General features: G+C 36.5%; 1 protein-coding gene across 3 annotated transcripts in view; it reads right to left on the reverse strand.

The window, feature by feature from the left end:
- Positions 1-13062, reverse strand: part of GLS (glutaminase) — a 75150-nt gene extending 62088 nt beyond the window's left edge. Inside the window, exons 1-3 of one of the 3 annotated variants that reach the window (XM_072961581.1) lie at positions 12408-13062; positions 683-779; positions 209-330 (exon numbers count right to left, since the gene is read on the reverse strand). In XM_072961581.1, the coding sequence (XP_072817682.1) occupies positions 209-330; positions 683-779; positions 12408-12808 (620 nt within the window). In that variant the 5' untranslated portion in view covers positions 12809-13062. The remainder of the gene's footprint in view (positions 1-208; positions 331-682; positions 780-12407) is intronic. The other 2 variants (XM_072961583.1, XM_072961584.1) reach the window with 2 other exon arrangements.
- Positions 13063-18045: the final 4983 nt, after the last annotated feature.

The following is an 18045-nucleotide window of genomic DNA, read 5'->3' on the forward strand; positions in this document are numbered from 1 at the left end:
TCAAAGTATAGTCTTAGCCTCAGTGTATTATAGAACCTTAATGTACACCAGGTTGTTCCAAACAATTGATGTTTATAAACACCCTTCCCCTTTTTTTTTCAGTTACACAGGAAGCGCTGGCCTTCAAAGATGCAATTTTCTTTTAAAAGAAAAAACACCATATAGCATAGCAAATCACCATTAAAGGTTTGGCAGAAATTTTTTTTACTTTTTAAAAAGATCTTTGTCTAGCATGACACCATCTGATGTTGTTTGAAGAGTTAATCTTAACATATCCATACACTCTTTCAACCTGGGATCAGACGTTCGCAATCCTGTAGATTTGAGTGCCTGTTTTTAAAAAAATAAGAGTTTGTAAATATAAAGTGCAAATAATGTATATGCTTATTCCAAATACAAGTTTTTAATTCCTGTATATAAAAACTTCTACCCAAGACCTGAATATGTATATGGCATTTTAGTGTCACTATTACCCACTTTCTGGACATTCTCATTGTTTCTTTCATTTTCTTTCACTGATTACCTTGAAATGAACACGATGAAAATTTGAAAATAAGAGAAATAGTGTCAGTCAGAATCTACATTTCAGATGACCTTTAAGACTACATTTCAATATTACCATATTATTGATTCAGTATTACTGACTTTAAAAAAATTAAGACAGAAAAATATAAAAACTTACTGTAATGAATTTATGAACAGGTATTTTCTCTTGTCCTTCTGCAATTGTATAGAAGAGCAAATCTTCCAAGCTAGGTAACAGACCCTGTTTTATTTTACTAAAGGGAAAAAAAAGAAGATAAAATTAATCTTACATGAACATTCTAGCAGATTTTAGCTACATGTATTTTAAAAATAATCACCGAATCAGACTACAGTTGAGACTACCGTACTGCTCATCAAGATCTACTGTCATAATAAATGCTGATTTATCAAAATCAAACCAGTATTATTGAAAGTCTACTGAAAAACAAGCAAAAACAAGATTAATTAACTCAGATATTTTTTAATCTCAGGTTTCAAAATCTTGACTACCATTTCTAGTAGTGCTAATGCCTAGCCATCTGTTAATGATGACACCCTTCCTGTACAGCCTAATACAATCACCTAATACTAATTATAGAGCCTAGCAAATGTTCAATACTTTGTTCCGTTGTTGTTGTTTTTTAATATGATGACTATACATGTATATTGTTCAAATAGTTAACCTGACTGTAAAATCTTGGGGAGAGGGCAATTAAGTAAAGATTAGTGCACAAATTCTTGAATCCTGACTGTAATACTATCTGAGTAATTCTGGGTAAATTAACCTTCTGGTGATTCAGTTTCCTCATCTGAGAAAGGGACGTAATAGCACCCACCTCAGAGGGCTGTTGTGAAGATTAGCTGACTTGATACTTTTGATACCTTTGGAAAACTCCCTGGTAGAGAGTAAGTACTCAATTGTTGGCAGTTGTAGTTAATATTTTTAAAGTAATCTATGCTTACATACACAGATCAAATGCCACAAGTCACAAAGACTGTTAGAATAAAAATTTTACCACAAAAACACATTAAAATCTTAATTAACTAATAAGCTATTATAAGATGCTATAATTAACCAAACTTTTAAACAACAAAAATTTTTTCCTCTTCGCTGAAAAGCTTTCAGATAAACTATAATGAATGCATTAAATGTCTTTTTTTTTTTTTTGGCTCTGGAAGGGAAATGAACACATTTCAATATTCTGAATGTTTATGACTGTCATAAGTGATGTTGTAAGATTTATAATGATACTATAAGAATTATAGATCTAAGGCAGACCAATTCCCCTCCCCATCTATCACTTATTAAAATCAAAGGAAGAAATAAATACATGTGTGTATATGTATATATGTGTATATGTATAAAGTGTCTGGAAAGAACTTCACCTGTATTTCAAGAAAGATGGAAAATTAGAAAGAAAGGAGGAAATATTTTTTTAATTAAATTCAGAACTTAGTATTATCAATTCTTAACTAGCCATAGGTATAATGGTAATTTAACAGGAAAATTGAATACATTAATTTTGTAAAATTAACTGTCACAGAGGGTAAGTCTACTGTATTTTTATACTATTAAAAAGAGCTTTTCTAGGTATTTTGTAGGTCTAAATATTTCCTGGATTACCTGAACATTATATAATAGTTCTGTACTTTAATAAACCACATTTATTTATTTCCTAATATAACTGCTTCCCTAACTATTATCAGTGGTCCATATATTACTTGAAAGATAACAGAATATAGTGTTGGTTCACTTACACATGCACATTAAAACTTCTCCTAAAGCAAACATTAATGTTGGCATTAATATCATTTATACTTGTTTTCAAAGCTGTTAAACCAACTACTAGTTTTTAAAATCAGCCTTAAAATATAAGAATTTCATGCCAATTAAAAACAAACAAACAAACACATAGGATTAATGTAATTTAATGACATATCCCAGATATATAATTACTCCCTGAAACAATTTTAACTCTTAGAGGACTTTTTAAAATGTATTTGAAATATTTTAATAATAAGAGCTAAAATTTATTGATCACTTTTGTTCTAAGTACTCTGCTAAGTGTTTTACATGCATTCTAATTAAATTCTCCAATGATCTTATGACAGAAGGTACTATTATTGTCCAAAACATAGTATAGTTCCCAGTACATAGTAAAGGCTTAGTATATTTATTATTTGTTGATAAAAATCTATCCCCATTCCACAGAGGCTCAGACAGGTCAACAAACTTTCCAAGACTACACAGTGGTAAAGATGTATTTAGAACCCCCATTTCTCAGAATCCAGAGCCCAAACTATTTATCACTAGTTTTACTGGCTCTCAAGCCTACCAGCTAGTTATTACCTCTATTAGGCACAATTTTTCTAGATCTTACCCTGATTTAAAACCATTAAATAGCATTCAGTAATACTGATGACTTAATATTTAAAGAAAAATTGACCCAGCTGTCAAAAGAAAAAAATCAGTGGAAAATAACATACCAATTATTTACAGAAAATGGTTTGCCAAATAAACTTCAGATAATGGTAGTTTTTCACTTTAAAAAAACTGCAGAATAAGCTTTCTATGTATTTATCACATCAGTAAATGGTATTTGCTTTGCCTAAAAGCTATGTAAGTAACATAAAATATACACTTCTTTAGCTTACGGTACATAGTGCAAAAAGAAAGAAAAAAAAAAAGGCTGTTCTATTGCCATAGCTAACAAAAAAGGTAAATATTTACTTGCTTTTGGAACAGAGACTAATTTTTATCCACAGAAGAAAGATTTAAGTCATCCCTAAAAAATATGGTCACAAAATAAATGGTAAAAATTGATTAAAAAAAAATACTACCTATCTCAGCTGTTAAAAGCTCAGGCTCTGATCTGAGAACGGTTCACTTCAACAGTCTGGTGAATAAATACAAAGATTCTTCCCAAACTTTCAAACAAGTAGAAATTACTCCAAAGACCTTTCTTGATAATACCCTCTTTTCTTTCCCCAAATTTAATATGGCTTTGTGGCAACGTTTCATGATGTTTTTGCTATCAAAACTCAAAAGTTACAAATTACAGTTTTCAGACTATATAGTAACTAGGAAGTCCTTGAGAAGTATTCAAGATTTAATGACAAAAAATAGACTATAACAGGCTTCAAATTGTAATACCAACAATTGCTGATAACTCCTTAGATTCCTCAGGAAAAACATAAAATAGTTATGACACTAAGCAACTGAGATAGGATATACATAGAAGATTAGTAAACTCAAAGAAAAATCCTTGTTTCATATCTTTTTATTCCTTCCCTTTTATTCTCCCTCATTTCCTTTCCTTTTATCCTCTCATCTCCTTTCTAATTTCTGCCTTTAAGGTCTTTTCACCATCATTTTGTTCCTTTTTTACCCATTCTTTCTCCTACTTTACCCTCACAAAATACCTGCTTAAAAAATAGAAATGATTTCTTTTAAAAACTGAAAAAGAAAAATACCACTTATTTAACTGTCATCTACAATAGGTACAGCATTATAGTAGCCATTGCTTACAGTCTAAAAGGGAAATAAAAGACACAAAATGAGAAATTACAAGAAAGAAACAATGGGATCCAGTCACTGGAAATTTACTTCATTGTGGACATTATAATAAGGTAAAGCTTTTTTAGAAGAGGTGGAATTTGAGTGAGACTTGAAAGATGGGTAGGAGCTGCAAACATGGCAACAGAAGAGGATTTCTGGCAAAAGAAATAGAAGGACAACAGCAATGAGGGTAAACATTCACTGGGTATTTACAAAGAACAGCAAACAGTTAAAGCACAGGATATGTGAATTAAGGTGCCAGTTTCTACCCATTAGCTGTTAAAATGCCTAATCTTCAGGGTTGAGAGTGATCTATATAAATCAACTAATAAATAAGGAGACTGCCAAAAAACTTACATATGGAATTTAAATTCTGCAAACATGAAAAGATGCGCTGCATTTGTTTATTCTATTAATCAAACAGTTTCCCAATACCAAGTTTGAACTGAATATAATTTGACTTTGTACTATCTATTCTATTAAAATTTTCTAAGTAAAAAAAAAAAAACTCCACAAAACGAAAAGAAGAAAATGAAAAGTATTAAGAACTGCAAAATGAGAGGAGGAAAGAAAACTGAGGAGAGAGAGTAATAGCTAAGAGGTAGAGGGCATGCCTAGTATGCATGAGGTCCTGGGTTCATTCCCCAGTACCTTCATTAAAAAAAAAAAAAAAGAAACCAACTATACTGTCTTAATTTTGTTAAATAATGTTTCATACTATTTAACTTTTCCAAACTATAAAGGCTAGAGTAATGTCTGCCTTTCTTTCTTTCTTTCTTTTTTTTTTGATCAACTTCATGTAATGCATTACATAGTATGATAAACCCGTTAGATAATCAAAAAACTTTTTTTCAACTAGGTTTAAAAAAGACACCCACTAACAATACAAAATAATGCTTCTGTGTTTTTATATGTATCTTCATTTTAAAACAATCATCTTTATAAAGTATTTATAAAGTATTTGGAGATGTTCTTCAGTTTATCATTTTAAATTTAGAGTGACTTGATTGACAGAAAGTGTCCATCAACACTGTAAATTAGCAGATTAAACCTGTGAGGCTGAAAGCTGAACTGATGTTGGCTGACCATCTAAAACTCTAAGTGACAAATTCTGCTCATCCTCTAAATCGTTTTGCCCCAAGGCTAATTATTGGTGAATTTCAAAACAATATATTTTGTCTTTTAAGCCTTTACTTTTAAAAAAGGACTTTCTGTTGTTTTATGTTAAAAGTCTATGTGTTAAAGCAAGGTGGGTAAACTGTCCCCAATTTACAGAAAAGGGCAGAGTCTCAAAGTCAAGCAACATGTCCAATGTCACACAACTCAAGTGGCTGGACCCAGAATTTGTCCTAGAAAGCCAGTCCTTGGTTCCCAGTCCCAGATTCTTCCTGCTATGCCACACCAACTGTGCTCAGCTGTTACACTTCATCTTAGCAGGAATACCTCAAATTTGGTCTGAATAATAAAAGATGAGTCTCCTTACATATCGAAGAATCTCCATTCAAAATGCTAATGGGGGAATTATTTATGTCAGATAACTAAATTGTTACTGTGACTTGTTAAAATTTACAAAGCAAGGATGAGATTATATTAAATTAGGGCTGCTGTTTTGACTGGACTTCAATTAAATGTATTCAAGAGCAAGCCAAAATAAGAAGCACGAAAGTCAGCTTTATGTGAGGAAGTGGCCAGTCTGTCCACATCAGCTGATGGCAATTTGTCCACATGTACAGCTTTAGAAGTCTAGCCCACAGAGACAGTCTGCCTGACTGCAATGGGAGAACAAGGACCTGACAGATCAAGTCTAATGTCCGACTCTGTTAGTCCTTCCAACCACGTATTCCTTCAGTCAAGTGTCCTTGAACAAATCATTTTAGTTCTAAAAATATAAGTATGTGAATTATGTCACCACAATCACTTTGATATCACACTAGAGATGACTTCTTCAACATAACTAAAATAGATAGATAGAAGTTAACGAAAGGCAGACTTCAGCTATACATGAGGGAAAACAAAACAGCTCTGAAAATGGAATGGGCTGACTTCCAAGGGAATGAATTGTCTTGTCAAGAAGTATTCAAACAGAGATGAATAACTACATGTAGGAAGTATAACAGAAGAGAAAAAAACTTCAGCTCGGGAGTGGGTTTTTAAGGTCTCTTCCAATACTGAACCTAAAATAGTAATCAATAAAGTATTACTCTCCTAATATTGGAAGAAAAAACAAAATAAGTCCTAATATTGTATGAACTTGGTTAGTTCATTTAATATCTGTAACCAGTTTATAAAATGTCAAATAAGGTGGAATTCAATGTCTTTAAAGTCACTAACTCTAATTCTCAGTTTTTGAGTTGCAGAAAATAGATGTCCTCCTAAATTCCTATACTAAAGATTATAAACTTTACTCACTCAGGACCTATATAGACATAAAAGACCTACAGATACACTTTTTACATACAAGAGCTTAATTATCTGGGTTCTTTTAAAAGTAAGGGGAGTACTTAATGCCATTTACTGTAGACTTAAAAACTGTCAGAATGAAAAATTTTATATTTGTTTTACCCCAATTTTTTAAAAACCTAAGGGGAGTTGGATATAGAAGGTGAGAGTGAGGGAAAATAGCCAAAGTAGGAACATGAAAGCCAAAACCAAAACATTGCAACTGATACAGGATACAAAAATCTATAGAACAGATCATGTAAAACAGAACCAATCAGAATAGGAGAGAACACCTTACACAACTAAATACAGTTTAGTGCAGGGGCCACCTGTTTTTGTAAATAAAGTTTTATTGCAAGACCACCATGCCTCCTCATTTACCTATTGTCTATGGCTTCTTTGCTACAACAACTGATTTGAATAGTTTTAACAGAAACCAGGTAGACTATAAGCCAAAAATATTTACTATTTGATCCTTCAGAGAAGTTTGCCAACATTTGCCTTAGAGCATCACTGTATTTTAGCACAATATAGTAATGCTCTCTTACAGTAAACATAAGTTGAACAAGAAATGTTGAACTCTACTCATTATAATGTTTCAATATGGCCAAAAAAAAAAGTAACATTTTCTAAGGAGACTTATACCAAAAATAGTTTAGAAATTAGAAAGTCTGATGTCTAAGGATTAAAAGTGAATACAACTAGATAATGCTGATGAATAGGAGCGGTATAAATCCATTCATAATCTTTTTCATAACTTTTTTGAATGTGATGGTGCTTATTATACATATCAGAAACAGGATATTAAGATAGCAGACTAGGACGGCAAAGCAGAGATATACAAGTTTAAAATTTAACAGATGTGTTTCCTCTTTATAGAAGTTAAATATACTCATAATGGGAAATCTTAAAAGTAACTATAAGGAGACAGGAAAAACAACATCCATTCTCATAAACCACAACTGCTAACATCATTTTGGCTTATTTCCATCACCTTTCCTAAGCATTTTTTAAAAGGTTAAGATCACTTGAGATCAAACTGCATGGAAAAATTTATATTCTAACTTTTGACGTAACATTGTATTATCTTATAACCCTAAAAAGTATCCCACAAATAATTTCAACAAATTTCTCTTCAAGGTAACTTTTATGTTTTTCAGACTAAAACAGTGCCGTCCATCACTACCCTCAACCGCCACCTACTTTTCCCTATATACAGCCTTTACAAAAAAAGACAATTCTGTTTGGTAGTCATTTCTTCAGTTAGTTGATTTTTAGGTAGGCAAACTTCTTTGTGAAAATGTAAAGCCTGGAAACAAGAAGCTAAAACTCAAGAAGACTAAACTCCAGGATCTAATTCATGCTCTTTCAGTGAACTTTGAGTATTAATTAGCAGCATGCAGTTTATTCATTACCAATTTTGTACAGATATTATCAACAGCTAAACGGATGCATGTGGTTTAAAGTAAACATTAGGCAGCAAAAAGTTTTATGATGTATGTTATGGCTGGCCACTCAAACAAAACTAAAACTCACTGATAACTGTAATCTAGAAAAAAACTTTAATATTGAGGAAGTCACAAGTAAAATGTCTGAGGGGTTCATTGAGGGGTTCATATTTTCAATCTTGATTTTAACGTAAGTGAACTGTAAATACATTTACTTTTATAAAAGAAAATGCATTATTAAAGAATCATAACAGAATCTGTGACCTACTTCGAGGTTCCTGTCTTTCAATTCCAAAATGTATTATCTATAACTGCTAAATACTGTTTCAACTTCATTATCAGTACTATTTTATAGACTTAATTCAATGTTTGCTGAAATGCGTTAAGTATTTAATCTTACTTTGAAATTCAATTCCCATAGCATATGATGTAATGATTCTTTTCCCCTTGATTTCCATTTATCAGTAAATACAAACTACCAAAACAAAATCATACTATCTGAAGCTTGCTAAAAATCATTCTTGCTTGCACTTTCACTTTTAATATATTTTAATTACATTTGTTCAATTAAAAATACTTTAAAAGGCCATGACTTCCTGTAAATGAGCAAACATACAATGATTGCATCATGGGTATGCAGTTTTTAGCAGATACTACCAAACTGCCTTCTAAAATAGCTGAATTAATTATACCTCCACCAGTAATGGAAGAGTTTCTATTTCCCACACGCTCTGCATCACTTAATTTAACATCTGCAAATCCAATAGGGGAAAAATGATCTTGTTTTAATGGAATACTTTCAACACTGTACCCTGTAGGAATTACCTCTTTTTTAAAGAGCATACATATGCTGATACTGTCCCAGCATTATCCTTCTCTGTCATATCTCTTTTCTTTTCTAATTAAACAATAAAACTGCCCCAAAAAAGAGCAGCTTAAAAAAATGTCCCCTCATCCCCACCTTCCAACCCTTCCCAGGGATCTTTCACTGAGACAGAATATACACTCTGGGTTTTACAGAAATGAAGTATGGCATTCTTGAAAAGAGTGTGATAAAAATGTTCACGTTGGGCAAGTACTGGCATAAAATAAAGGTTAATCAAGAATCCTGAATGCTACACAGTATGGCTTGTGACTCTGACATAGTGCTCATCCCAGTCCATATTGGTTTTCTGGAAGGAGTGATATTTTGAAATTAAAATTTAATAATTAATCTCAAAACAGTATGCAAAATAGATTGAAATGAGGCAAAAGAATGGATACAGGGGTACAAATTTTAAATCTGAAGTAAATATGAGAGCACAGCTTGGATAAATGATGAAATATTATTTCCACAGAGATGAGACTGAAAGCTGAGAGAAGGATATGCTGTCAAGAAGGCAGACAATTGGGAAAGAAGCAAAAGCCTCTCGGGCCTCAGGCTTTCCCCAGAGCAAACCCAAAAAGAGCCAGGCAACAAGAAAGAACAATTCAAAAAATGAAGAGAGCCACAAAAGTGGTTTCCAAAACAATGTAATGATGGTAAGAAAATTAAGTAAGAGCACTGCAGAGCAAACTGAGCAAAGATCATCGCATTTTCCTGTAAGATACTTAGGACAGTAGTAAAATCTTAACCTAAACTAGAACTGAAGTTGGTTGAAGGAGATGGCATAGCCTAGGATCACAGAGTTTGATCCTAGTTCAAAGACTCTGACTATGGAAAAAAGATGAGAAAATAACTTGCTTATACCCCACCTCCTTCCAGAATATAATATGAAGGTTAATAAAATACAGAGTTGGGTCAAGGAAATGAAGAAAAGCAAATATTCCAGCCATGTGAACTAATAAAATTGCTATGGTTAAGTATTAAATTCACTCCAAGCTTACTGGAAGCACGGCAAAAAGGTAAACAGAGCAAATCACCTCGTTTCACGTAAGTACAACAATCTCTCAAGAGAAATCTTTTCTAGAAACCAAAGAAACAAAAAGAAATTTCTGATTTGGGGCTAAAATTCAAAGGCCAATGTCCTGTAAGGTTTTACAATAAATAAAGCAATTTGATTTTTTTTAATGAGGAGTTATGTAGTATTTAACACATGCCAAATATTGTTCTAATAAGCCTTTTACAAAATGTTAACTCAATTCATTTTCACGTGGCTATTTCTTTTAATAATCCTCTGTAAAACGTGGCAGAGTCCAGGGTGAGTGCTGGCATTCCAGGTGGCTTGCTGACTGAGGGATGACCTATGCTTTAGAAGCTGAGTTTTAGAAAGGGCAACAGAAACAGCCTGAACCTCACCTCCAGAATAAGAGAAACGTTTATCACATAAAGACAAAATGGAGTCAAAAGAGGAAAACTACATTTGGAAACCAGATCATTCAGGAAATAGAATCTTTAACCAGATTAAAAAATGTTTTCACAATCTTGAGGTCAGTGCTCTTTACTTTATATGTAAATTGGAGATAGCTGGGGTTCACTCTTGAAATCCTTGATTGAAAGCTCTCAGGTTTATCATATACTTGACCTGTGAAGCTATTACTCCAAACTTTCGTGGCAAAAAATAGACAACAATGAACTAAAGTAAACAAGGTTATCTTATTGGCCATTCAAGCTCTCAGGGCATCTGAGCAAATATTCTTGAAGGACTGCCTCCCCAAAGAATTGGTTTTCTCTGGGGGCTGGGAGGGACAGGTTGGGACATTTTCAATGTACAGTTATCAATAAGTATTAGACAAAATAGTGTTTCAAAGTTACATTAAGAAATAATTTTTTATTTAGAAGGCAACAGAACTAAAAGCTTCTGCAAAACATGTAAATTAGGAAAGGAGCTCAATTTTCTGACATGGGGGAAAAAAAGAGTGACATTAAAGTCACTGAAGAGACAGACTGGAAGACGTCAGTTCCCATTCTATAGCCTTTAAGGATAACTTTTAAATGCTAGTAATTGCATTTTTCAATTCTGTAACTCTGGGCACTGTATTTAAACTAGTTACATGCCTGGTGATTCACATGATGTTAAGGTAAGTGAGTACCAAATAAGATTGAGCATACACCTTCTAGTCGTCAAAAAAAATTGAGAAGCTAATAATTTGACAAAAGTCTAGATTTTTAGAACTTGAACAGATATGAGTCATCCAACTGAAGATGTTAAGTGACTTGCTCATAGTCATAAGGCTACTTTGTGGCACAAAATCATTATCACAGAATACCACAAATTTTGCCCATCACCAAATAATTTTCTAAAATGTCGTTTTTCAGTCTGGGAAAACAACTTTAGCTTGGAATGTTTCAAGACGGTGCCAATTTCAATTACAGGAAACATTAAGCCAGGCCTGAGATTTAAAGTACAAGAATCACAATTTCAGTTTTGCTTAAAATACTCTAGGGCTGGAGACAGTGATACATATTAAGTAAAAGGAGGCAAAACAGGTCATATGATGTCAGCACAAAGTCAGAAAAATTACAGGGTATAAAGAAAGCAGACAGATAAATTTTTACCTACAGTGGGAAAACCGTTTGTGTCCATTTATATTAACTCAAAACAAAATATCCAGGAAATTGGCTCAGAAACTGTGTAAGGAAAATCAATTTTAAGACTAAACTGCTGTGCGGAATAGATGAGTTAACATTCTATCACAATTCGTTTAAGTCACAGAAACTCTTTAACTCGGTTTTTTCAGAGTTAAGTGTTTTATCTGTCACATTTCATCTAGGATATTCTAATTTTTATTTTCAAACATTCGCCATCTCATGGAAAAGATCATACAGGCCAAAGCTGGTCCCCATTGCAAACAGGTGGTCTGTACTGCGTGCCCCATCTTCTCGGCCACATGACCTTTTTCCTCCTAATCTCGTTTCGGAAGCATTATTTCCGGTGCCCCAGATGGCTCTACACATGCCTGAAGAAGCTACTCTAGAAATATTAAGAATACTCTGCTACATAGGCTTCCAAAGAAATGGTGGCAGAGTTCGAAGGAGAGCAGGAAAAAAAAGGAAACTTGAGCCTGGAAAAGCTACGAGTCAGGACGGCACAGGACGCAGGCCTCCTAAATGTCACTCGGCGGAGATGTTCGTGCGGTATCACCCACGAAGGGCTGGGCGGGCGGCCAGGCGCTGCAGCCTGGAGCGGGGCGCGGAGCACGCGGCGGGCACCAGGCAGCCACAGATCGGGTGAGCGGGGGTGACGTGGTGGACCAGACGGGCCCCTCCAGCCCCTTGGCGGCTCCACCCCGCGGCGAGGAAGGGAAGTGAGGACCTAGCGGAGGGGCGCAGGCGGGGAAGGCGCGGGCGGGGCCGGGCCTAATCACATGGCGCAGACGGCGCAGGCCGCCCCGGCATCTCTTTCTTTCTCTTTCTCGAACCTCCGCTCCCATCCCGCCCTATCGCAGGCCCCTCCCGGGCTCGGACCCCGACCCCATGCGGGACCAGGCCTCCTCCGCCTCGCGGAGACACTCACTTTTCGCCCGAAACCACCAGCTCCTTGCCCTCGCTGTTGCCGAACGTGTCCGTCTCCCCTGGGCTGTCCTTGGGGCCGGGCGCCGGCGGGGCCGCAGGAGGTGACGCCCCAGGCTGCGGTGGCTGCTGCTGCTGCTGCTGCGTGCCCCCCTTGCCCAGCTCCTGGAGGATCTCTGAGGGGGAGCTGGCCAAGCCCCTCGCGAGGAGCCCCGCCGGCCGGCCGCCCCCACCCCACCACTGGTAGAGCCGCACGGCGGTAGCCGGGCCCGCAGCTGATCGTCCCCCGCCCCGGGGGCGCCGGCACAGGGTGGCGAAGGGCTGTGCCCGCCTCAGAGCCGCGCAGGCGGCGGCAGGCGGCCGCAGAAGGTCCCGCAGTATCGCCGAGCCTCTCAGTCGCATCATGCCGCCGGGTCCGTCAGCGCCCGCTTGACAGGGGAGGATGCTCCGGACGTGGGCAGCCGCTCTCCTTCACGAACGCGGTCTCCGGCGGGACGGCGAGAGGGCACAAGAGGACAGAGACAGTGACGTGGGTGTGGTTCCGGCTTCGGCTTCGGCTTCTGCTCCCGCAGCCGCCGCCGCCGCTGCTGCCCCGCAGGCTGCCCGCGACCGGCTCTCCTCACACAGCGGAGGGTTCCGCACTGAGGCTGAGGCGCAGGGGCGGGCCGGTGACATTCCGCGCTCACCCTCCCGGAGGCGGGAGGACGCCGGCGGCTCGCCCCTTTCGCCTGCTCTGATTGGATTAGATCCTCTATCTCCCTTCTGATTGGTTCCTGGAACAGTCAAATTTCTTTAGGCGCCCCGTGCGCGTAGAGGCGGACGGGGGGCGGGCGGCGGGCGGCGGATTGGCGTGGGGGCGGGCGGGGGATTGGCGTGGGGCGGGGAGAGGAATCAAACTGACGTGTGAGGCGGGGGAGCCAGGCCGGTGTCCAGAGTAGCCCCTTCCTTCTCGCGTCTTCAGCGCCGAGGCTGCCCTAGTTGGGAACTAGAGGGGCTCAAGGGGCTCGTCATTTACGACCCGGATGCATTCCTGGACTGTGGGGCCTCGAACTGTTTGGAAGACTGATGGGCAAGAGCCCCACAGCCGAGGGGCGGGCGGTCAGTGGGCTTGGCCCGGACTGGCGCCTGGCCGGGCTGTTGGAGCTCTGCTGGTCCAAGCTTGCAGCTGGCCACCCCACCCCCTCCCCCGGCTATCTGGTAAGGGAGTGTGGCGACGCCTCTGAGGGCCTCGGACCCGCGAAGGCAGCCCCAGACGAGCTTTGTCCCTCTCCCAAATGTTACATTTACTTGAAACTTTCTATGGTTGGCGACTGCCCAGATGTGAAGTGTTTTGGAAAAAATGAGCAAAATCCTTTCAGCTATGCGACTTAGCCATTTGGAAGGTTGGAGTTTCGGGGAGGGCAAAGAGGGAGGAAATTTCAGAACACGACTGCTTTCCTTTTTAAAAATTACTTTTTAAAATATACACCGACATCTCAAAAATATTTTTGAACAGCAGTGATTCCCTTAAAATTAATTTGCTTGAAAGCAAAAATGTAGACACTTCTATTTTAAAGCTGCTTCATCATTGTAAAATAGAAGCATCCGGATAATGGCTCTCTGTAAATCGTTTCAGCCCAGTATCAATTTATTCATTTATTCTTTTGAACTTGTCGGAAAAGGAACTGATAAACTCTTGAGTTTTCCTTTGAGCGTACGTATACAATCCACTCCACGATAAAAAGGTTTTTAGACGATTTCCTGCAACACTTAAATGCATAGATTCACAAAGGTTAATGGGATGATTTTTATGAAATGGAAAGGGTGTATGTCAGGTACATCATTAATCATCGAATTTAGTAATCTAATGAATCTGAAAATATTGCACTAAATTAGTAAATAGGAAATCTGGCTGTACCTACAGGTTATGTGACCTTTGGCATGTCACAGTTTTGCTATGTTTTAAGTTTTTTCTATCTTCTCTTTAACCAGAACATGAGAAAAGCTATCATGCGTAAAGCACTTAGTCACTTTTTTTTTAAGTTAAGATGATTGCAAATTATCTACAAGGCTTTTATTACTACTTAATGTAACCTGTCACTAAGATTTGATAAAGAGTCAAAGTAACAATATATTCAGGAAAAGGAACAGTAAGTTTTAGAGGAAAGGTAACAAATACTACCTCTCCATAACCTTTCCAGTCTGACTTATCAATGACATAAACCTGTATTGTCCCATCTCTTACGTATAACTTTGACTGCTTCCTTTCTCTCAATCACATCCAATTTATTGACAAATCCAGTTATTTTCCTCCTGGTTTTTCCTCTTAGTTTCTTAAATTTTCCTATGAAAATTCTTTCCAGTGTTTAAATTTTTAAATACTTTCTAGTGTATTTAACAAATATAGAAAGCAAACCTAGTAATAGATTATTTTCTAAAGTTTCTACTTTAAAAATGAACTGGTGAGAATGTTTCTCCTAACATTTAGAAGAACTTAAAAATCTGCTGAAATTAAACTCCTTATTTGAGAAGACCAACAAAAAGACAGCAAATTGAGACTACTATAATAGAATTAAAGTGTGACTCATTAGTACTTTCATTTGATTATTTTCTTCATCTTATATAATTTTTTAAATCTTTAGTGATTTTTTTAATCAAATACAACTTTGGAACTATGAATTGGAATTAATTACGATTCCTTTAGGCTAATTATTCACCTATTAAATCATATCATCATATGAAACAAAATCTATCCCTATGTAAGCATTTCATACACCTAACATAGTCTACCAAAATATCTTCAAATAAAGAATGGCTCTTCAGATTAACATGTGGCTGAATTGTCAAAGCTACTCTTAGACTTCCTCTTTGCTGCTAGATAAGTACAGCTACCCTACAATGGGTTGAGCTCTCATCGCCATTCAGAAGGTAGTCAACCATAGAAGGGAAAAATTGTAATTTATGAACTGTTTTTGTTCTAACTAGAAGAACAGTTCCTAAGCTTGTGTGTTCTTTTGAAGGTTAGAAAAGGCTAATGTTTTAAGATCATAATGCAACCTATATATAAATTCCAGATCTTGGCCTTCACAAAAACTAAAAAAGGTTGTTGTTTGTTGACCTAGAGCTAAACAGAAAATAATTATCCTTTGACTAACAGCTTAAAAGGATTACGTAAGTTTTTTGGTTTGTTGGTTTGTTTGAAATTCATCTATGTAGAGAATAGAGTAAGGTTCAGGAAACCTCTAAACAAGCTTCTGCTACTACTTCCCTTTCTTCTGTTGGTTTCCTGCTTAACAGGCCAACTTCCTAGCCTCTCTGATAAACCCTGCCAAACATAACATTATTTTTCCAAAGCTGAATTTATATCTTTATTAAAGTAAGTATTATAAATCCCTCATCTATAAAATGGTGTCTCATACCATTTTATATTTATTTTACCATATATGGTAAAATATGTGATTTTTTAAATGGATACTATTGGTATCTTATCTCATAGGGTTTTGTGACTACTAAATGAATCTATATGTAAAGGACTTAGAAAAATGCTAGTAGCCTTCTATAAGTGTTAGCTATAATTATTGTTATTTTTCCGTGACTGAATAAATATTGTTGTGCAGTGTGATTAGTTGTCACTTCTATTATTGAAAAGGCAAACTGGGAACTGTTTTAAACCATCTAACCATAAAATATCATTTAAGAAGAAGCTAGCTCCCCAAAATGAGATAATTTTTCTTCATTTTTAGAAAACAAACTAGTAATTTCCAAAATATTTTTAAAATAGAAAGAGACTGCTGCAAAGACAGTCAGACTAAGCAAAGCTAGGCTCAGTGCCCAAGGTACCAGCCATTTACAAATAACTAAAAAAAATTTACTAAACAAAGAATTGCTAGACCAAAAAAAAAAAAAGCTAGCCTAAATGTACATGTCACATACAATTAAACCTAAAAATCTATCATTTACCAATTATGTAAATTAAATTGAAACTCTGTTCCTTCCAACATCACACAAAAATGGCAAGAGAGATTTTCAGCAAATTTGGAGAGACTGAATGGTCTCATTTAAAATACTAGCTGTGTGAAATTCTTTTTGAGGGTCCCCTGATGGCTGGGATGGGAGTGGAGTGGTAATCAGTTACTTTCCTTCATTCAGAGTGTTATGGTAAAGATTCCAGTTAGTTCAGTTTATAAATTAGTATTGTTTACACTTAGGTCACAGTTATACACATGGGACCTCCAGATAGTAATTGATTTTTCAAAGTGATTTTAATTTCTTTTTTTTGGGTAGATTCATAGAAAATATCAAATTGGACTAAATCCTATCCTAGACATCAAAAAGTCTTACTTGTATATTAGCAAAACTTTAGAAAGTTTTGACTTTATAAATAGTCTAAAAATCAGTCAAAAGAGTACTTATTTGTGAATGAAAATAACCTCTGTGGTAGATTGTATTATTGTTTCCAAATATTTTTGTCCTCCTCAATGGAAGGACTTCTTCACCTTGTTGAATGGCAGACTTGATCATATGCCTTGGTTTCTTCAATATAGTGTGAAAAGAAGTGATATAGGCTGCTGCTGAGCAGAAACTTTGAATCATCACTTAGTTCTGCCATCTCTCTTTTCCTTTTGGTACACGAACAGCATGTTCTAAAGAGGAGATGCTTCCTTCACATGGGTCCCAGAATAATGGAACAAAGCTGAAGATGACTGTGACTAACAGCATGAAGAGAAATAAACCTTACTGTAAGTAATTTCAAATTGGGGGTTATTACCATACAGTGACTTAAGTTGACTGATACATTATCCAACTTGAATGAAGACTCGGCAGCCATAAGACCAACATTAATTACAAAGAGCATTTGAGAACTCTAAAAGATAAGCAGATGACCTCTAGGGCAGTTGAAACTGAGTATCACTGAGAAGACAGTCAGAATAGGCATATGCAGAATAGGCATTCTCTTTCAGAAATGATTAAAATCAAAGTTCATGTAGGAGAGATGTCTTATTGGTTATTCAATATACTGCACGTATTTGGACCCTTTAACTGGGGTAAATTAGAAGTGGTTTGAAGTATGAGCTCCATATCAGTTATGCTATGTTGGTTTCATGCTATGAAATCTAATGTTGGTTCAGTGTCTAAAATTTATCACATTTTCTAAGCCCTGAAAAAGAAAAATGAACTTGGACTTTTGTCTCTTTGTGCTCACCAAATGGTAAGATTGTGTTGCCAATTTGGAAAACAGTTACCGAACTCGACTGAAATCATTATTTATGAAGCTAAATCCAAAATTCAGACATTTGGGAAAGAAGCATTAGCATCAGCGATACATTTTGATGTTCAGAATACAGCAATGTATTTTGATGTCTGGGATAAAGAAGCATCAGTATTCGTCCTCTGTATAGAGTTGGTGCCTTCAAACTATCCTTATTTTTCAAGTATCTGACATTTACAGAGTCCCTCTGTCTAATTATAAGTCATAAGAGGCAACTCTAGAAAAGAAAGGTTGATTTGTGATAGCGCTGCTTCTTATAGTGACAGCACCATGTGGTGTGTTCTGAGGCAGAGCTTTATTCATATGCACCTCAGAGAGTACAACAATGTGGTGTACTAAAAAAAAAAAGTGTCTGTAGAAACAGCCTAAATGTCAGTAGAAGACTGGATTAAGA

This window comes from Vicugna pacos, chromosome 5, assembly GCF_048564905.1.
Source record: "Vicugna pacos chromosome 5, VicPac4, whole genome shotgun sequence".
In the NCBI taxonomy this organism is placed as follows: Eukaryota; Metazoa; Chordata; class Mammalia; order Artiodactyla; family Camelidae; genus Vicugna; species Vicugna pacos.